Here is a 21,101-nt window from a genome sequence, read left to right as displayed (position 1 = left end):
ACTTCAGGTAAGCAAAGCTGCTTACCTCACTATGTTCTTTGGGCCTCTGAAAGGGACTGTCCACTTAGCTACAGCCTGGCAAGGAAGGGAGTCTTACAACACTCTGGATATTTTCGACTTTTATTGACACTCGGGCTGAAACAAAGTATCCCCTCGCTGCTTCTTCATCTTCATCATTCTGTCCTGCAGGTGGCCTGCTCAGGCTGACAGCTCGGAGCGCCTGCAGGCTCCAGTTCTGCTGCAGCCCAGCTTTTCCTCTCACTGCTTAATTCTTATTATGACAATTCTTTCATTTCTACTTCAAAGCTTCCCTAAATTAACAACACTCTATCCTAAGCTAAACAATCCTCTACTATCCAAGCTGTCTACGTTCTATAGTTCTTAAAAGTTGATCCCTATATTTCCTAATTTTTTTCAATTTTCATCTTTTGCAGAAAGAAAAACAACAGATCTTTAAATTGAATCTAACAACATATCTAACCTATCCTAACCTAACCTAACCTAATCTAATCCAACCTATGCTACCTAACCCAACCTAACCTAACAGCTAACCTAACAGCTAACCTAACAGCTAAACTGAGCAAATATCTACACTATCATGTTTCCTAGCTACGGCACAGCTCCTCTTCAACCTCGGGGGATGGCTGAAGCTCTGCCTAAAGATGACACATCCCCTTTTCCCTCCTCTTGGCTGGCGGGGCATCAGGGCCTCCTCAGGCGCAGGTGTCTCCTCTCCAGTCTTCCTGCACTTGCTTGGCTGAGATGATCAGAGCAGCCAGGCTGGAGGCAGGATCGCCTGAGGTCACGAAGGGATGCTGCCCAGAGGAAAAAGAACAAAGCAAGGAACTCTTACTTTCCAGGATCACTTGAGCCTGCGGGCTCAAGCAGGATTCCCTGGCTACCAGCAAGACACACAAAGAGCACTGAGGGCAGCATGTCCCCCTGCGCCTTCCTGTCCTGGCAGCTTTCTGTGCCACGTGGCCCACACTCCTCCTCCTCCTCCTCATCCCTTCATGCAGGTGTCCTCAGCTGCCAGGGCTTTTTGCCCCTTTGCTTTTTCTTACCTGTAGGAGCTCCTGGGCAGACCAGCGCCTGTCCTCATCTGCCTGCAGGCAGCAGCGGAGGAAGTCGCGCAGGAGAGCCGAGTGGTGCCTGAGGTTCTGCAGTTTTGGGGGCCCGTTCCTTTCTAGCAGTTCAAAAACCTACAGCACATGGATGCAAGAGGACACTCCACCTGCTCCTTTGCTAGCCACACACAGCTCTCTCCACACAGAGCCCTCTTGCTAAGCTGCACCTTACCCGGAGACGGGCTTCCCGCTGGTAAGGAGCTTCCCCTTCCACCATTTCCAGCCCCATGATCCCCAGGGACCAGATGTCCACTTTGGGGCCGTAGGCTTCTCCTCTCACCACCTCCGGTGCCATCCAGCTGGGAGTGCCGACGCTGGAGCTGCGCTTGCTGTGCTCAGGGCTGAGCTGAGCACAGAGGCCAAAGTCACCTGAGGACAAAAACAAAGCCTGTCAAAGCCAGCTACCACTGGCAAAGCAGCCAAAACCATTGCCCTGACCAGGCCATGCTGAATCTAACTGAAAAAGCAGCTGAGCTCTCCTTCCACGTGCCTGGAGCCAGGCAAATAAGGCATCGGCTGCTTCAAAAACACCCTGACGATTCACGCACTGGCCAAGCCGCGCTTCTGCCCCAGTGGCCGTCACCAAAATGCAAGCGCACGGCATATGCTGGACGTGCTGCAGCCCAGCAGGGATACCCACCCAACTTGACGGATCCGTCCGTGCCCACCAGGACGTTGCAACTTTTGATGTCTCTGTGGATGACTTGGCGGGAATGAAGGAAATGCAGTCCTTGCAGGCACTGAGAGAGAAAAAGGAGGGAGGGAAAGTTAACCTGCAGGATCTGATTTCATCCCACCCGCAAGGAAAGAGCTCAAGGGGATTGGCGGCTTTCTCAGGGAATTGTGAGCGAGGGCAAAACATCACGCTGCTGTCACCATGAAGAGCTTGCTGCTTCAACACTCTTGGAAGTTTTTTCTAGATTTCCAAGCAAAGGCATCTGGGCTCCCAAAAGTTCCACCGGCCTTGGGTAGGAAGCGCGCCACCTTTGGCTGGGAGGCGGCACGGCAAAGAATTTTGGGGAAGCCTAGTGGCAGCAGAAGAGGAAGCTGCTGGTGACAGCAGCACCTTCGAGCTGTTCCACAATGCATCGCCATGCAGGCTGCAATGCTAGCCTTTGAAGCTGAGGACAGCTCTTTGCCCTTAGCTTGAAATTCTGCCACCCGCATGCTGCCTTCCAGTGGCAAGCAATGTAGGACAGACAGACAGGCTCCAGGCAAACATTCCCAGGCAAAGCTGAGAAGAGGAAGAAAGAGAAATTGAGCCAGTGAGCGAGCACCAAGGCCAGAGGACAGACAGGATGGAAGAGTGCAAGAACAGAGCCTGAGGAGTGCGAGGGCACCGGCAGGCAGTACACTTCCCATGCTCTTTCTTCTCCTGTGTGGCGTGACAGTAGCAGCAGCAGCAGCAGCAGCAGCAGCAGCAGCAGCAAAAGAAAGGTGAGAGCAAGAAATCTCGGCTCTCCTTAAGCTCCAGCTGACAAGCAGCATCCGGGCAGTCTTGGGCAAGCACAAGCGGGATCCCTCACCTCCCGACAGACAGCGCCTATCTGTCCTTCCTCCAGGTACACTGCCCTCAGCACATCAAACAAGGTGCCGCCGTCCATGAACTCCATGGCCAGCCAGAGCTCCGCATCCACCAGGTAGCTGAAAGAAGAAAACCACGGCATGGAGCAACAGAATGGGCATAGCTTCAGTCACCCCAGGGCCTGAGACAGGTTTTTGCAGCTGCTCTCCAAGCTACGGGTGCCACAAGAGACTATTGAACACCAGCTCCACCTCCTCCCACGCTCTGGACACACGCAGAGAAATCATCCCCAGCTCTGTTCTCTGCCAGCGACCAAAGGGCATCGTCTCTTTGCGCTTGCACCAGCTAAAGCTTCATTGACACCAGAATATGCCAACCTGTTTAAGTAGGTAACGATATTGGGACTCCTGTTGTCCCTCATGGCCAGGATTTCATTGGCAGCCAGCTCCTCGGACATCTCCTCCTCGAGTGACATGATCTTGATTGCCACCTGCAATGACATTGGCCACCGGTACCTTGACAAGACGCACCCCGCTCGAGATCACAAGGAGCATGGAGCGAGTGCTGGTGCAATGAGGCAGCACACTGGGCCAAAGTGCCTTGTCACTAGACAGCAGAGCTTAGCAGAAGCACCAAAAGCCATCCCAAATGCATTCTGCCCCCTGAGCCTAGACTGTATTTCAGAAGAACAGCCCCTGCTGCAGACATGGAGCTGCCACCCAAACCTCCAAGCACAGCTCACAGCAGCGGGCAAAGCGCTCCAGAGCTGCAAAATGGCGTGGGGCTCTTGGCACTTTACCTGTTGTCCGCTGCTGGTGTCAAGGGCTTTATAAACAGCTCCAAACCCTCTAGAAAGACAAAAGCAGCAGAAAGAGACCTTTATCCCTCTGGCAGTGAAAGCAAGCCCAGGCAGCAGATCTCCCCAGGCTGCCTGGACGCCTTCCTTAGAAAAAATGCCTGGCTGCAGCATCTCTTCGGCCAACAGCATGTTAGCCCGTGAGCCCTCTGCCATGCGGGGCAGGCTGTCCAAGGGAACACTAAGGTGCAGCATGAAGACCAAGGGCCGCTGGAAATCTCCAAGGCGCACACCCTGCCAGGTCATTTCAGAACCTAAGGGGAACTCTCTCCTTGTGCAAGTGTGCATGCATGTGTGTGTCAAAAAAGGGAGAACAATTTGAGTCAGAAGACTGTCCTTGACAATCTGACCCTTCTTGGATGGCAAGGTGCTCTTTCAGGCCACAAAGCTGCAGGGCCAGGGCTTCTCCCAGCTCCTGCTCCTCACTGCTGCAAGCAAGACACTGCCAGCATCAACTTGTCTTTGATGAGGCCTTTGCATTGCTCTGACCGAGCAGTCCAGGCAGGCGACACGAGGTCAAGCCGGAGCCTGACCATGATTGGAGCTTGCCTGACTTCACGCTTGATATTGCACCAGCCAAAGACCTGGCCCACACTTTTGTAAAATGAGCTGACGTCACGCTTACCCTCGCCCGAGTTCCTCAAATGCCGTGTATTTGCCCGTTGGCCGGCCCGGACTCACGATGCTCCCTGAAAGACAAAAGCAGTGCAGGCCGCTCACTCGCACACAGAGACGCCGCTGCCCAGAGCGTCCCAAAGGCAGCCCCACTGCCCGCAGCTCTGGGCCCTTTGCGGTCCCGCGGCTTCCAGCTGCTGAGACCAGCAAGTGGGAGGGCCATCTTCTCCACCTTTCATCAGGTGGCCTTTCCAAGAAGGCCTTGATTTCTTTCAAGAGCAGCATCTCACGCGATAAGCCAAAATGATGAGCCCTTAAGAAGGGGGCCCTAAGAGGTAAGCAAGGGCCTTTGCTGCCTCCGCAGTCACACCCACCATCACTGGCAGGTCCACTGCCAGGGGCACAAAGTGTCTGGGCCGGAGGAGGAGTAAGAACCAGAGCCAGAAAACACCTGGGGCCAGACAGCTCCCTGGGCAATAGTCACTTGCTATGTGCCAGCCTTCTGCTCAAGCAGAAACAATCTCTGCTTTTGCCTTTGGCCCAGAAGGCAGCCCAGGCAGGGCCAAGCCAGGCCCAGCCGCCCTCACAGGCAGCAGGGATTCCCTGGGTGCTGCCACGCTTCCTCAGAGCAGTACAACACCTTCTGCAGAGAGGCCTAAGTGCCTCTGAGACTGAGGGCCAGCATCTGGCGCAGCCTACACCCAGACACTCGCACAAGACCCTGCTCTGGCAGACAAGAAATGCACCAGACGGACGTACTCAGTGTCTTCAGGCCCTGCTCTTCCCTCATCTCGGGCTGCTGGGCTGCGCTGCTGCAGGAAGTGCCGGCAGCTGGGCTTGAGCTGGCTGCTGCAGGCCATGCTGGTCCGGCGGCACCAGGTTGAATGGCAGAGCCTGTCTTGCGCTGGGACAAGAAAGGATTGCCCGTCAGAAGGGTGGCTGGCACTCATGCCCCCCCCTAAGCGCACAGCAAAAGCAAGGCCTTGGGAAGGTGCTGCCAGCCACGGCCAGGCCTCTCCAGCTGGAGCAGTTCCCATGTCCCCTTCTCAAAGGCACCTTCGGGAGAAGCCCAAAGGCTACTTGGATCCAGCCCCTCCCGACCACCTCCATGCTCCACGTGTTCAGCTTTTCTGCAAGACACTGGCAACAAGGTATTGATGGGGCTGCCAAATCCACAAAGAGATCAGAGCAGGGCCCCAGAGCCTCGCTGCTTTCCTCCTCCTGTCTTTTCCTGGGCCGGAATGAAATCAGCCCGGAGTTGGCAGGCAACAGTCTGCTCAGAAGCCTGCAGCGTGTCCCTTCTCTGATCTGTTTCACGGATTTCCCTTCTCTATGGCAGCCTTTAGAGAGCGGCCCTTGGGAGCCGCCTTCCAGCCCTGCCCAGACCCACCCGCCCTTTTACAATGCAGGGCTGCCGAGGATTCTCCTCTCCAAACTCTGCTCTGACCGGCTGGAAGTGAAGCACAGCCTGAAGCTAATTAGTCCACGGAGACAGCAGGTCCCTTCCTGGGGCCAGTGTCTGCCAGGTACCCTGCAAGGCTGTCAACTGCGTATTTGGGCCGCGCTGTCCGCTGACCACAGGCAGCCTGCACTGACAACGGGCACAAGGGGCTGACTCCTGCACTGAGAGTCACTCAATGCTGCCTCCTGTCTGATCCCAAGAGACACTCTGGCGCCCTCTCAGCATCCCAGCTTCAATGTCAAACTTCAGAACCCATTGGCCAGGGCTCCCCAGCTTGCCTGAAGCCGCACTACGTCACAGCAGGCACACGGCTGCCAGCATCTTCAGCCACGAGCAACAAGGGCTGCTCCAAAACGGGTAGCCTGGCCCTGCGCCAAAGGCAGTGCCAAGCTCAGCTGTCACTTACTGGCTCTGCAAGTTCAGGCTGTGAAGGGACAGCGGCTGAAGGCTTCATCTTCCTTTGCTCCTCTTCATCCTCTTCCTCAATGACAGAGGCAGCCAGAGGAGCTGCTGACCCTGCTGTTGTGCCCTGCAGGCAGACAGAAGTGAGAGAGATGGGCAAAAGCCAGTGCCTTAGGAGCTGCTTTCTATTGAGCTGGGAAAGGACCCAGAAGAAGGGCAAATCATAGACTTTGATACAAGTGGGCCTCTGAGTCACGCAAAGCCGAGGAAGCTGGCTGAACGAGCTGCTACTCCATCTTGCTGTGCATTTGAGCTTCCCTGCTGCCTAGAAGCAGCAAGATGCCTTGGAGCTGTCCCTTTTGCCTTTCATCTCTTGAAAGGCTTTTCACTGGAAAATCAGCAAACAGCCAGTGCTCCCTTTGCTACTGCTGATGCCACCGGGCAGCTGGCCTTTCCTTCAGCCTCCCACGCCGGCACTCCACACTCGGCTGCAACAGGCCAAGCTGGCAGAATTGCTGCACAATTCTCACACGCCAGCAACGTCTCAGCTTCCTTTGCCACTCACCAAAGGACAGGCTTGTCTCCATCCGCGTGTCAGGTGACCTGCAGCCAGCAAGGCAAAAGGAAGCAGAGGCCCTTAGAAAAGTGCCTGTGCTGGCCACTCCCACAGCACAAGGCAGTCCCAACACAGAGCATTTCCCTTTCCCAACATGCCTCCAGGAGCAACAGCTCTTTCCCACAGCAAGCAAGAGAACAAGAAGGACGCTAGAGGAGCCTCTGGCTACATTTGGGCCTCTTTTGCCAAGAGAGAAATAGGAAGACGGTGCTGGAAATGCCCGCTGCTCTTCAAAACTTTGAGCTTCTCTTGTGCCTAACAGCTCAAGCTACATTCCCCTCTTCCCTTTCCTGCATTTTCCATATACATTCTTTCAAATTGCATGCCCTAATTCCCATCCCTTGGCTGAAGATGATAGCCCAGCAAAGCTTCCACAAAGGGTCCCTTCCCTGTGGCAGCTCCCTGCTGAAGCAGCCCAGGAACAGCTGCTGGGCTCAGCAGCAAACCCTCCCTGCACTGGAGTTTGTGCTGCATGGCCAAGGCAATCGCAGTCTTGGCACAGCATCAAAGGCTCAAGTCATGCAGCCAAGGCCTCTAAGGGGTAGAATATGGAGCAAAAGGTGCTTTCCTTCACTCCTGGAGAGAACCACTGAGTTGGTAGAAATACTTCTGAGGATCTGCCCTCAGAGTCTGCAATATGCAGCTTGTCTTGCTTGAAGCAGCAAGCTGAGGAAATGACAGACTCCGCAGCCGCGCACTCTCCCGGGGAGGGAAGGCAACCGCTGCAGGTTGCATGGCAAATAGTCTGCACGCGCTACCCAGTACAGATGCCCCCTTTGTAGCTGATGCTGCTGGCAGGACATTGACCAAAGCAGTGGCACCTTCACGGCCATTTTGTTCCCAAAGAAACTGGGCCACTGCTGCGGCATAAAGAGCAGAGCCAAGCAAAAGTCGGGCAATGCCAGCCCCAGGAGAAACCTTTACTTACGAGTCAGCTGGGTCAGGTAGTAGCCAGAATAGACAACAGAAAAGATGGTGCAAACGGCGGCACAGACTTGCCCAATCATTTTGGCAGTGCTGTGCGCGTTTGCACGCTGAGTGCCAGCCAAGGGAAAGCCAAGACTCCTCTCGGGGTGCAGGCCGTCTGCTGAGAGCTCCTTGAGCACAAGGATCCTCCTGCAGGGAGCCAGCGGAAGAGCTGCTCTGGACGACCAGGCCTGGCGCGCACCGGGACAACGCTGTGCTGACAGCACTGTGACGTGGCACCTCTGGCTTGACCTCACAATGGCAGCTGCTCTGTGGTTTTCTTGTGCCCAGCAAGACAACCTTGTGTACAGCTGATGCAAAAGAAAAGCCTGGGAAATTCTCCTCACTCACAAAGGCAGTGCTCAAGGCATGCCAGGGGAACTCAGAAAATGCGCCAATCCAAGCGGCATCCAAGCAATGCAAGCAAACATGACTCTTGGTCCCAAAAGCTTTGACTGAAAGCAAGTCTGCTTCTTCTAGGTGGCATCCTAGCTGGTTTGGAAAGCCTAACTTCTTCAGTGACATTTAGATGGCAAACGAAGCAAAGATAATAAATTTCCAGGACTATTGTAGGCTGCAGTTGCTCCTTGAGCACGCGGGTGCATCCTGACCTATGGAGGGGCTTGACAGCTGGCCTGCAAGCAAAGCTGAGTTCATGGAAGAAATAGCAGTTGATGGTTTTTGAGTGTATCCATAGCAAGGAAGAAGACAAGGCCGTCAGCATGGAAACCCATTAGAAGGGATTCAGGAAAAGTTGCGTATGCTAGACTAGGTGCCGAAGTAGATGTGCATACGTGCCTTATAAATTTCTGTAAAACTTTTGCCAGTTGTATTGACGTTAATTGCTTTGCACCAATGGATAGAAGAAGTTATTGTGATGTAGTTAGTGACTTGAGATCACGCTTTGTTAAGAGTGTATAAGCTGGAGAACATGCAGAATAAAACAAACAAACCTTTTTCTTCTTGGACCCTGATCACGTGTGTATGCCACGTCCGGCCTAACGGTGACGCTTGCCCCATCTCTGGGTCAAGAAACAAGTCTTGTCTGACTGGTAACTTTTCAACAAGCTGAGAAAGAAATTAGTAGCTGGACATGCAGATTTCTGAAGAGAGGAAAGAAAAGTGTTGACAAGAATAAACCTAAGTTTTCAATGCCTGAAACACTCAAAAATAACATGTTTTGGGATAGTGTACCATATGTTAGACAGAGTTAAAACAAACCACAACTCATTAGTATCTGGACTTCATTGCCCACTCTGCTTAGAGATGTTGCTTGAAGGCACTTGGTGTCAAGGATCCAGTTCCTGTAGATCACTGTCGACGTAGATCAAAATCCTCCCAACAAATCAGTGTCAAAACCAGCAAGAGTGAGACTTTTGTCCTTGGCAGTAGCTTCCAGGTGCTCCTGGAAGTCCCCAGGCCTTGACACAAAGATGTGTATTCAACGGAGGGAGAGAAGCATCATGCTTAGCTCTAAATGTGACCTTTGCTAGCAGATCCTACTAGCAGGCAATAAATTACATTTGTTCTGCACTTCGGCAGAGCCAAGATGGGAATCAAAATCTAGATCACAGGAGAAGATCACACGAGCCTCAGCTTTTCCAGAAGAGGAAAAATACAAAGGATAGTAAATTTGCGTTGGGTTTACAGGCTATTTTTGCAGATCGATAGACAAGGGATGAAGCTTAAAAGATGAGAGCAAAGGAAAATCAACAGATATGCTGAAAGTGAGTGAAGAGTAAGGGGACCTCAAATTAACTGAAAAGCTGCACAGAAAGCTTCTCTACTTTGTGCACTTGCCTCAAGTTTTCAATGGCAAAATCTAGGAGTACTTCAAACTTATTTTTATTAATTCTAGAAGAAAGACAATCAAAACGGTGTACTTCTGCTTACAGTATCAAGTAAAGCACAGGAAGCCATTAGAGTAAGAAAAAATGTGTTCAGACGGCTGAGGCAGCCTTAGGGGTAGGAGGAATGGGGAGGCGTGGAAATACGGCCTGTGGGCAACATTCAAGGAGCATCCAGTCCCTGAGCAGTCCCTCACAGTGGGTATGCCAGCAGATGGAGGCGAAATGGAGCCACAGCTGGGTGGGAAAAGGGCCGGGGTGGGGAGCCGTGCTCAGCAGGGGCTCCTGCATCAAATTGCACAATGACAGGTGTGCTATGCTGTGTGCATGTTTCCAACACCTGGCAACAGCAGGCTGGCCCAGATGCGGGAAAAGGCCAAGGAGGCAGCAGAGTGGGAATGGGGCTCTGCAGGAGGCCCTGGTGGTTGCACACCCCTGTGGAGGATGAGGCTGGCCCAGAGGGTCCCTGGGAGTCTGGGGTGAAAAGCGGGGAAAAGAGAAGCAGGGAGGAAATGCCAGATGCTGCCGCTGTGAGAATGCCATTCCATCCCACAGGTGACATAGTGAGAGGAGGGTGGCAACAAAATGGTGATTGCTGCTGATCAGCCTGACATCTGATCAAGACAAGAGGCCCAGAAAGGACTGCACATCTGCCTCCTAGTGCTGTCCTGAATGGCAGCTCATTACCTGGTGTTCATTACCTGTAGGTGTCTCAGCTTCCCACAGGCATGCCACACTTCAGGTAAGCAAAGCTGCTTACCTCACTATGTTCTTTGGGCCTCTGAAAGGGACTGTCCACTTAGCTACAGCCTGGCAAGGAAGGGAGTCTTACAACACTCTGGATATTTTCGACTTTTATTGACACTCGGGCTGAAACAAAGTATCCCCTCGCTGCTTCTTCATCTTCATCATTCTGTCCTGCAGGTGGCCTGCTCAGGCTGACAGCTCGGAGCGCCTGCAGGCTCCAGTTCTGCTGCAGCCCAGCTTTTCCTCTCACTGCTTAATTCTTATTATGACAATTCTTTCATTTCTACTTCAAAGCTTCCCTAAATTAACAACACTCTATCCTAAGCTAAACAATCCTCTACTATCCAAGCTGTCTACGTTCTATAGTTCTTAAAAGTTGATCCCTATATTTCCTAATTTTTTTCAATTTTCATCTTTTGCAGAAAGAAAAACAACAGATCTTTAAATTGAATCTAACAACATATCTAACCTATCCTAACCTAACCTAACCTAATCTAATCCAACCTATGCTACCTAACCCAACCTAACCTAACAGCTAACCTAACAGCTAACCTAACAGCTAAACTGAGCAAATATCTACACTATCATGTTTCCTAGCTACGGCACAGCTCCTCTTCAACCTCGGGGGATGGCTGAAGCTCTGCCTAAAGATGACACATCCCCTTTTCCCTCCTCTTGGCTGGCGGGGCATCAGGGCCTCCTCAGGCGCAGGTGTCTCCTCTCCAGTCTTCCTGCACTTGCTTGGCTGAGATGATCAGAGCAGCCAGGCTGGAGGCAGGATCGCCTGAGGTCACGAAGGGATGCTGCCCAGAGGAAAAAGAACAAAGCAAGGAACTCTTACTTTCCAGGATCACTTGAGCCTGCGGGCTCAAGCAGGATTCCCTGGCTACCAGCAAGACACACAAAGAGCACTGAGGGCAGCATGTCCCCCTGCGCCTTCCTGTCCTGGCAGCTTTCTGTGCCACGTGGCCCACACTCCTCCTCCTCCTCATCCCTTCATGCAGGTGTCCTCAGCTGCCAGGGCTTTTTGCCCCTTTGCTTTTTCTTACCTGTAGGAGCTCCTGGGCAGACCAGCGCCTGTCCTCATCTGCCTGCAGGCAGCAGCGGAGGAAGTCGCGCAGGAGAGCCGAGTGGTGCCTGAGGTTCTGCAGTTTTGGGGGCCCGTTCCTTTCTAGCAGTTCAAAAACCTACAGCACATGGATGCAAGAGGACACTCCACCTGCTCCTTTGCTAGCCACACACAGCTCTCTCCACACAGAGCCCTCTTGCTAAGCTGCACCTTACCCGGAGACGGGCTTCCCGCTGGTAAGGAGCTTCCCCTTCCACCATTTCCAGCCCCATGATCCCCAGGGACCAGATGTCCACTTTGGGGCCGTAGGCTTCTCCTCTCACCACCTCCGGTGCCATCCAGCTGGGAGTGCCGACGCTGGAGCTGCGCTTGCTGTGCTCAGGGCTGAGCTGAGCACAGAGGCCAAAGTCACCTGAGGACAAAAACAAAGCCTGTCAAAGCCAGCTACCACTGGCAAAGCAGCCAAAACCATTGCCCTGACCAGGCCATGCTGAATCTAACTGAAAAAGCAGCTGAGCTCTCCTTCCACGTGCCTGGAGCCAGGCAAATAAGGCATCGGCTGCTTCAAAAACACCCTGACGATTCACGCACTGGCCAAGCCGCGCTTCTGCCCCAGTGGCCGTCACCAAAATGCAAGCGCACGGCATATGCTGGACGTGCTGCAGCCCAGCAGGGATACCCACCCAACTTGACGGATCCGTCCGTGCCCACCAGGACGTTGCAACTTTTGATGTCTCTGTGGATGACTTGGCAGGAATGAAGGAAATGCAGTCCTTGCAGGCACTGAGAGAGAAAAAGGAGGGAGGGAAAGTTAACCTGCAGGATCTGATTTCATCCCACCCGCAAGGAAAGAGCTCAAGGGGATTGGCGGCTTTCTCAGGGAATTGTGAGCGAGGGCAAAACATCACGCTGCTGTCACCATGAAGAGCTTGCTGCTTCAACACTCTTGGAAGTTTTTTCAAGATTTCCAAGCAAAGGCATCTGGGCTCCCAAAAGTTCCACCGGCCTTGGGTAGGAAGCGCGCCACCTTTGGCTGGGAGGCGGCACGGCAAAGAATTTTGGGGAAGCCTAGTGGCAGCAGAAGAGGAAGCTGCTGGTGACAGCAGCACCTTCGAGCTGTTCCACAATGCATCGCCATGCAGGCTGCAATGCTAGCCTTTGAAGCTGAGGACAGCTCTTTGCCCTTAGCTTGAAATTCTGCCACCCGCATGCTGCCTTCCAGTGGCAAGCAATGTAGGACAGACAGACAGGCTCCAGGCAAACATTCCCAGGCAAAGCTGAGAAGAGGAAGAAAGAAAAATTGAGCCAGTGAGCGAGCACCAAGGCCAGAGGACAGACAGGATGGAAGAGTGCAAGAACAGAGCCTGAGGAGTGCGAGGGCACCGGCAGGCAGTACACTTCCCATGCTCTTTCTTCTCCTGTGTGGCGTGACAGTAGCAGCAGCAGCAGCAGCAGCAGCAGCAGCAGCAGCAAAAGAAAGGTGAGAGCAAGAAATCTCGGCTCTCCTTAAGCTCCAGCTGACAAGCAGCATCCGGGCAGTCTTGGGCAAGCACAAGCGGGATCCCTCACCTCCCGACAGACAGCGCCTATCTGTCCTTCCTCCAGGTACACTGCCCTCAGCACATCAAACAAGGTGCCGCCGTCCATGAACTCCATGGCCAGCCAGAGCTCCGCATCCACCAGGTAGCTGAAAGAAGAAAACCACGGCATGGAGCAACAGAATGGGCATAGCCTCAGTCACCCCAGGGCCTGAGACAGGTTTTTGCAGCTGCTCTCCAAGCTACGGGTGCCACAAGAGACTGTTGAACACCAGCTCCACCTCCTCCCACGCTCTGGACACACGCAGAGAAATCATCCCCAGCTCTGTTCTCTGCCAGCGACCAAAGGGCATCGTCTCTTTGCGCTTGCACCAGCTAAAGCTTCATTGACACCAGAATATGCCAACCTGTTTAAGTAGGTAACGATATTGGGACTCCTGTTGTCTCTCATGGCCAGGATTTCATTGGCAGCCAGCTCCTCGGACATCTCCTCCTCGAGTGACATGATCTTGATTGCCACCTGCAATGACATTGGCCACCGGTACCTTGACAAGACGCACCCCGCTCGAGATCACAAGGAGCATGGAGCGAGTGCTGGTGCAATGAGGCAGCACGCTGGGCCAAAGTGCCTTGTCACTAGACAGCAGAGCTTAGCAGAAGCACCAAAAGCCATCCCAAATGCATTCTGCCCCCTGAGCCTAGACTGTATTTCAGAAGAACAGCCCCTGCTGCAGACATGGAGCTGCCACCCAAACCTCCAAGCACAGCTCACAGCAGCGGGCAAAGCGCTCCAGAGCTGCAAAATGGCGTGGGGCTCTTGGCACTTTACCTGTTGTCCGCTGCTGGTGTCAAGGGCTTTATAAACAGCTCCAAACCCTCTAGAAAGACAAAAGCAGCAGAAAGAGACCTTTATCCCTCTGGCAGTGAAAGCAAGCCCAGGCAGCAGATCTCCCCAGGCTGCCTGGACGCCTTCCTTAGAAAAAATGCCTGGCTGCAGCATCTCTTCGGCCAACAGCATGTTAGCCCGTGAGCCCTCTGCCATGCGGGGCAGGCTGTCCAAGGGAACACTAAGGTGCAGCATGAAGACCAAGGGCCGCTGGAAATCTCCAAGGCGCACACCCTGCCAGGTCATTTCAGAACCTAAGGGGAACTCTCTCCTTGTGCAAGTGTGCATGCATGTGTGTGTCAAAAAAGGGAGAACAATTTGAGTCAGAAGACTGTCCTTGACAATCTGACCCTTCTTGGATGGCAAGGTGCTCTTTCAGGCCACAAAGCTGCAGGGCCAGGGCTTCTCCCAGCTCCTGCTCCTCACTGCTGCAAGCAAGACACTGCCAGCATCAACTTGTCTTTGATGAGGCCTTTGCATTGCTCTGACCGAGCAGTCCAGGCAGGCGACACGAGGTCAAGCCGGAGCCTGACCATGATTGGAGCTTGCCTGACTTCACGCTTGATATTGCACCAGCCAAAGACCTGGCCCACACTTTTGTAAAATGAGCTGACGTCACGCTTACCCTCGCCCGAGTTCCTCAAATGCCGTGTATTTGCCCGTTGGCCGGCCCGGACTCACGATGCTCCCTGAAAGACAAAAGCAGTGCAGGGCGCTCACTCGCACACAGAGACGCCGCTGCCCAGAGCGTCCCAAAGGCAGCCCCACTGCCCGCAGCTCTGGGCCCTTTGCGGTCCCGCGGCTTCCAGCTGCTGAGACCAGCAAGTGGGAGGGCCATCTTCTCCACCTTTCATCAGGTGGCCTTTCCAAGAAGGCCTTGATTTCTTTCAAGAGCAGCATCTCACGCGATAAGCCAAAATGATGAGCCCTTAAGAAGGGGGCCCTAAGAGGTAAGCAAGGGCCTTTGCTGCCTCCGCAGTCACACCCACCATCACTGGCAGGTCCACTGCCAGGGGCACAAAGTGTCTGGGCCGGAGGAGGAGTAAGAACCAGAGCCAGAAAACACCTGGGGCCAGACAGCTCCCTGGGCAATAGTCACTTGCTATGTGCCAGCCTTCTGCTCAAGCAGAAACAATCTCTGCTTTTGCCTTTGGCCCAGAAGGCAGCCCAGGCAGGGCCAAGCCAGGCCCAGCCGCCCTCACAGGCAGCAGGGATTCCCTGGGTGCTGCCACGCTTCCTCAGAGCAGTACAACACCTTCTGCAGAGAGGCCTAAGTGCCTCTGAGACTGAGGGCCAGCATCTGGCGCAGCCTACACCCAGACACTCGCACAAGACCCTGCTCTGGCAGACAAGAAATGCACCAGACGGACGTACTCAGTGTCTTCAGGCCCTGCTCTTCCCTCATCTCGGGCTGCTGGGCTGCGCTGCTGCAGGAAGTGCCGGCAGCTGGGCTTGAGCTGGCTGCTGCAGGCCATGCTGGTCCGGCGGCACCAGGTTGAATGGCAGAGCCTGTCTTGCGCTGGGACAAGAAAGGATTGCCCGTCAGAAGGGTGGCTGGCACTCATGCCCCCCCCTAAGCGCACAGCAAAAGCAAGGCCTTGGGAAGGTGCTGCCAGCCACGGCCAGGCCTCTCCAGCTGGAGCAGTTCCCATGTCCCCTTCTCAAAGGCACCTTCGGGAGAAGCCCAAAGGCTACTTGGATCCAGCCCCTCCCGACCACCTCCATGCTCCACGTGTTCAGCTTTTCTGCAAGACACTGGCAACAAGGTATTGATGGGGCTGCCAAATCCACAAAGAGATCAGAGCAGGGCCCCAGAGCCTCGCTGCTTTCCTCCTCCTGTCTTTTCCTGGGCCGGAATGAAATCAGCCCGGAGTTGGCAGGCAACAGTCTGCTCAGAAGCCTGCAGCGTGTCCCTTCTCTGATCTGTTTCACGGATTTCCCTTCTCTATGGCAGCCTTTAGAGAGCGGCCCTTGGGAGCCGCCTTCCAGCCCTGCCCAGACCCACCCGCCCTTTTACAATGCAGGGCTGCCGAGGATTCTCCTCTCCAAACTCTGCTCTGACCGGCTGGAAGTGAAGCACAGCCTGAAGCTAATTAGTCCACGGAGACAGCAGGTCCCTTCCTGGGGCCAGTGTCTGCCAGGTACCCTGCAAGGCTGTCAACTGCGTATTTGGGCCGCGCTGTCCGCTGACCACAGGCAGCCTGCACTGACAACGGGCACAAGGGGCTGACTCCTGCACTGAGAGTCACTCAATGCTGCCTCCTGTCTGATCCCAAGAGACACTCTGGCGCCCTCTCAGCATCCCAGCTTCAATGTCAAACTTCAGAACCCATTGGCCAGGGCTCCCCAGCTTGCCTGAAGCCGCACTACGTCACAGCAGGCACACGGCTGCCAGCATCTTCAGCCACGAGCAACAAGGGCTGCTCCAAAACGGGTAGCCTGGCCCTGCGCCAAAGGCAGTGCCAAGCTCAGCTGTCACTTACTGGCTCTGCAAGTTCAGGCTGTGAAGGGACAGCGGCTGAAGGCTTCATCTTCCTTTGCTCCTCTTCATCCTCTTCCTCAATGACAGAGGCAGCCAGAGGAGCTGCTGACCCTGCTGTTGTGCCCTGCAGGCAGACAGAAGTGAGAGAGATGGGCAAAAGCCAGTGCCTTAGGAGCTGCTTTCTATTGAGCTGGGAAAGGACCCAGAAGAAGGGCAAATCATAGACTTTGATACAAGTGGGCCTCTGAGTCACGCAAAGCCGAGGAAGCTGGCTGAACGAGCTGCTACTCCATCTTGCTGTGCATTTGAGCTTCCCTGCTGCCTAGAAGCAGCAAGATGCCTTGGAGCTGTCCCTTTTGCCTTTCATCTCTTGAAAGGCTTTTCACTGGAAAATCAGCAAACAGCCAGTGCTCCCTTTGCTACTGCTGATGCCACCGGGCAGCTGGCCTTTCCTTCAGCCTCCCACGCCGGCACTCCACACTCGGCTGCAACAGGCCAAGCTGGCAGAATTGCTGCACAATTCTCACACGCCAGCAACGTCTCAGCTTCCTTTGCCACTCACCAAAGGACAGGCTTGTCTCCATCCGCGTGTCAGGTGACCTGCAGCCAGCAAGGCAAAAGGAAGCAGAGGCCCTTAGAAAAGTGCCTGTGCTGGCCACTCCCACAGCACAAGGCAGTCCCAACACAGAGCATTTCCCTTTCCCAACATGCCTCCAGGAGCAACAGCTCTTTCCCACAGCAAGCAAGAGAACAAGAAGGACGCTAGAGGAGCCTCTGGCTACATTTGGGCCTCTTTTGCCAAGAGAGAAATAGGAAGACGGTGCTGGAAATGCCCGCTGCTCTTCAAAACTTTGAGCTTCTCTTGTGCCTAACAGCTCAAGCTACATTCCCCTCTTCCCTTTCCTGCATTTTCCATATACATTCTTTCAAATTGCATGCCCTAATTCCCATCCCTTGGCTGAAGATGATAGCCCAGCAAAGCTTCCACAAAGGGTCCCTTCCCTGTGGCAGCTCCCTGCTGAAGCAGCCCAGGAACAGCTGCTGGGCTCAGCAGCAAACCCTCCCTGCACTGGAGTTTGTGCTGCATGGCCAAGGCAATCGCAGTCTTGGCACAGCATCAAAGGCTCAAGTCATGCAGCCAAGGCCTCTAAGGGGTAGAATATGGAGCAAAAGGTGCTTTCCTTCACTCCTGGAGAGAACCACTGAGTTGGTAGAAATACTTCTGAGGATCTGCCCTCAGAGTCTGCAATATGCAGCTTGTCTTGCTTGAAGCAGCAAGCTGAGGAAATGACAGACTCCGCAGCCGCGCACTCTCCCGGGGAGGGAAGGCAACCGCTGCAGGTTGCATGGCAAATAGTCTGCACGCGCTACCCAGTACAGATGCCCCCTTTGTAGCTGATGCTGCTGGCAGGACATTGACCAAAGCAGTGGCACCTTCACGGCCATTTTGTTCCCAAAGAAACTGGGCCACTGCTGCGGCATAAAGAGCAGAGCCAAGCAAAAGTCGGGCAATGCCAGCCCCAGGAGAAACCTTTACTTACGAGTCAGCTGGGTCAGGTAGTAGCCAGAATAGACAACAGAAAAGATGGTGCAAACGGCGGCACAGACTTGCCCAATCATTTTGGCAGTGCTGTGCGCGTTTGCACGCTGAGTGCCAGCCAAGGGAAAGCCAAGACTCCTCTCGGGGTGCAGGCCGTCTGCTGAGAGCTCCTTGAGCACAAGGATCCTCCTGCAGGGAGCCAGCGGAAGAGCTGCTCTGGACGACCAGGCCTGGCGCGCACCGGGACAACGCTGTGCTGACAGCACTGTGACGTGGCACCTCTGGCTTGACCTCACAATGGCAGCTGCTCTGTGGTTTTCTTGTGCCCAGCAAGACAACCTTGTGTACAGCTGATGCAAAAGAAAAGCCTGGGAAATTCTCCTCACTCACAAAGGCAGTGCTCAAGGCATGCCAGGGGAACTCAGAAAATGCGCCAATCCAAGCGGCATCCAAGCAATGCAAGCAAACATGACTCTTGGTCCCAAAAGCTTTGACTGAAAGCAAGTCTGCTTCTTCTAGGTGGCATCCTAGCTGGTTTGGAAAGCCTAACTTCTTCAGTGACATTTAGATGGCAAACGAAGCAAAGATAATAAATTTCCAGGACTATTGTAGGCTGCAGTTGCTCCTTGAGCACGCGGGTGCATGCTGACCTATGGAGGGGCTTGACAGCTGGCCTGCAAGCAAAGCTGAGTTCATGGAAGAAATAGCAGTTGATGGTTTTTGAGTGTATCCATAGCAAGGAAGAAGACAAGGCCGTCAGCATGGAAACCCATTAGAAGGGATTCAGGAAAAGTTGCGTATGCTAGACTAGGTGCCGAAGTAGATGTGCATACGTGCCTTATAAATTTCTGTAAAACTTTTGCCAGTTGTATTGACGTTAATTGCTTTGCACCAATGGATAGAAGAAGTTATTGTGATGTAGTTAGTGACTTGAGATCACGCTTTGTTAAGAGTGTATAAGCTGGAGAACATGCAGAATAAAACAAACAAACCTTTTTCTTCTTGGACCCTGATCACGTGTGTATGCCACGTCCGGCCTAACGGTGACGCTTGCCCCATCTCTGGGTCAAGAAACAAGTCTTGTCTGACTGGTAACTTTTCAACAAGCTGAGAAAGAAATTAGTAGCTGGACATGCAGATTTCTGAAGAGAGGAAAGAAAAGTGTTGACAAGAATAAACCTAAGTTTTCAATGCCTGAAACACTCAAAAATAACATGTTTTGGGATAGTGTACCATATGTTAGACAGAGTTAAAACAAACCACAACTCATTAGTATCTGGACTTCATTGCCCACTCTGCTTAGAGATGTTGCTTGAAGGCACTTGGTGTCAAGGATCCAGTTCCTGTAGATCACTGTCGACGTAGATCAAAATCCTCCCAACAAATCAGTGTCAAAACCAGCAAGAGTGAGACTTTTGTCCTTGGCAGTAGCTTCCAGGTGCTCCTGGAAGTCCCCAGGCCTTGACACAAAGATGTGTATTCAACGGAGGGAGAGAAGCATCATGCTTAGCTCTAAATGTGACCTTTGCTAGCAGATCCTACTAGCAGGCAATAAATTACATTTGTTCTGCACTTCGGCAGAGCCAAGATGGGAATCAAAATCTAGATCACAGGAGAAGATCACACGAGCCTCAGCTTTTCCAGAAGAGGAAAAATACAAAGGATAGTAAATTTGCGTTGGGTTTACAGGCTATTTTTGCAGATCGATAGACAAGGGATGAAGCTTAAAAGATGAGAGCAAAGGAAAATCAACAGATATGCTGAAAGTGAGTGAAGAGTAAGGGGACCTCAAATTAACTGAAAAGCTGCACAGAAAGCTTCTCTACTTTGTGCACTTGCCTCAAGTTTTCAATGGCAAAATCTAGGAGTACTTCAAACTTATTTTTATTAATTCTAGAAGAAAGACAATCAAAACGGTGTACTTCTGCTTACAGTATCAAGTAAAGCACAGGAAGCCATTAGAGTAAGAAAAAATGTGTTCAGACGGCTGAGGCAGCCTTAGGGGTAGGAGGAATGGGGAGGCGTGGAAATACGGCCTGTGGGCAACATTCAAGGAGCATCCAGTCCCTGAGCAGTCCCTCACAGTGGGTATGCCAGCAGATGGAGGCGAAATGGAGCCACAGCTGGGTGGGAAAAGGGCCGGGGTGGGGAGCCGTGCTCAGCAGGGGCTCCTGCATCAAATTGCACAATGACAGGTGTGCTATGCTGTGTGCATGTTTCCAACACCTGGCAACAGCAGGCTGGCCCAGATGCGGGAAAAGGCCAAGGAGGCAGCAGAGTGGGAATGGGGCTCTGCAGGAGGCCCTGGTGGTTGCACACCCCTGTGGAGGATGAGGCTGGCCCAGAGGGTCCCTGGGAGTCTGGGGTGAAAAGCGGGGAAAAGAGAAGCAGGGAGGAAATGCCAGATGCTGCCGCTGTGAGAATGCCATTCCATCCCACAGGTGACATAGTGAGAGGAGGGTGGCAACAAAATGGTGATTGCTGCTGATCAGCCTGACATCTGATCAAGACAAGAGGCCCAGAAAGGACTGCACATCTGCCTCCTAGTGCTGTCCTGAATGGCAGCTCATTACCTGGTGTTCATTACCTGTAGGTGTCTCAGCTTCCCACAGGCATGCCACACTTCAGGTAAGCAAAGCTGCTTACCTCACTATGTTCTTTGGGCCTCTGAAAGGGACTGTCCACTTAGCTACAGCCTGGCAAGGAAGGGAGTCTTACAACACTCTGGATATTTTCGACTTTTATTGACACTCGGGCTGAAACAAAGTATCCCCTCGCTGCTTCTTCATCTTCATCATTCTGTCCTGCAGGTGGCCTGCTCAGGCTGACAGCTCGGAGCGCCTGCAGGCTCCAGTTCTGCTGCAGCCCAGCTTTTCCTCTCACTGCTTAATTCTTATTATGACAATTCTTTCATTTCTACTTCAAAGCTTCCCTAAATTAACAACACTCTATCCTAAGCTAAACAATCCTCTACTATCCAAGCTGTCTACGTTCTATAGTTCTTAAAAGTTGATCCCTATATTTCCTAATTTTTTTCAATTTTCATCTTTTGCAGAAAGAAAAACAACAGATCTTTAAATTGAATCTAACAACATATCTAACCTATCCTAACCTAACCTAACCTAATCTAATCCAACCTATGCTACCTAACCCAACCTAACCTAACAGCTAACCTAACAGCTAACCTAACAGCTAAACTGAGCAAATATCTACACTATCATGTTTCCTAGCTACGGCACAGCTCCTCTTCAACCTCGGGGGATGGCTGAAGCTCTGCCTAAAGATGACACATCCCCTTTTCCCTCCTCTTGGCTGGCGGGGCATCAGGGCCTCCTCAGGCGCAGGTGTCTCCTCTCCAGTCTTCCTGCACTTGCTTGGCTGAGATGATCAGAGCAGCCAGGCTGGAGGCAGGATCGCCTGAGG

At 53.1% G+C, this 21,101-nt stretch overlaps 1 protein-coding gene across 1 annotated transcript; it reads right to left on the bottom strand.

Annotated features, from left to right (window-relative positions):
- Positions 1-713: 713 nt before the first annotated feature.
- LOC131571684 (serine/threonine-protein kinase PAK 3-like) lies at positions 714-15,061 on the bottom strand. The gene is made up of 16 exons (XM_058824467.1): positions 15,031-15,061; positions 14,282-14,345; positions 13,600-13,648; positions 13,178-13,290; positions 12,802-12,919; positions 7,532-7,700; positions 5,617-5,714; positions 4,883-4,919; positions 4,134-4,197; positions 3,452-3,500; positions 3,030-3,142; positions 2,654-2,771; positions 1,768-1,867; positions 1,300-1,496; positions 1,062-1,202; positions 714-815 (listed from the first exon to the last, which is right to left on the bottom strand). The coding sequence occupies exons 1-16, from the start codon at positions 15,059-15,061 to the stop codon at positions 714-716; spliced, it is 1,563 nt and encodes a 520-aa protein (XP_058680450.1).
- Between the last annotated feature and the right edge of the window lie 6,040 nt (positions 15,062-21,101).

This window comes from Ammospiza caudacuta, chromosome Z (assembly GCF_027887145.1).
Source record: "Ammospiza caudacuta isolate bAmmCau1 chromosome Z, bAmmCau1.pri, whole genome shotgun sequence".
Taxonomy (NCBI): domain Eukaryota; kingdom Metazoa; phylum Chordata; class Aves; order Passeriformes; family Passerellidae; genus Ammospiza; species Ammospiza caudacuta.
The sequence above is the reverse complement of the archived record's forward strand: the minus strand, read 5'-3'. Positions and strand labels throughout refer to the sequence as shown.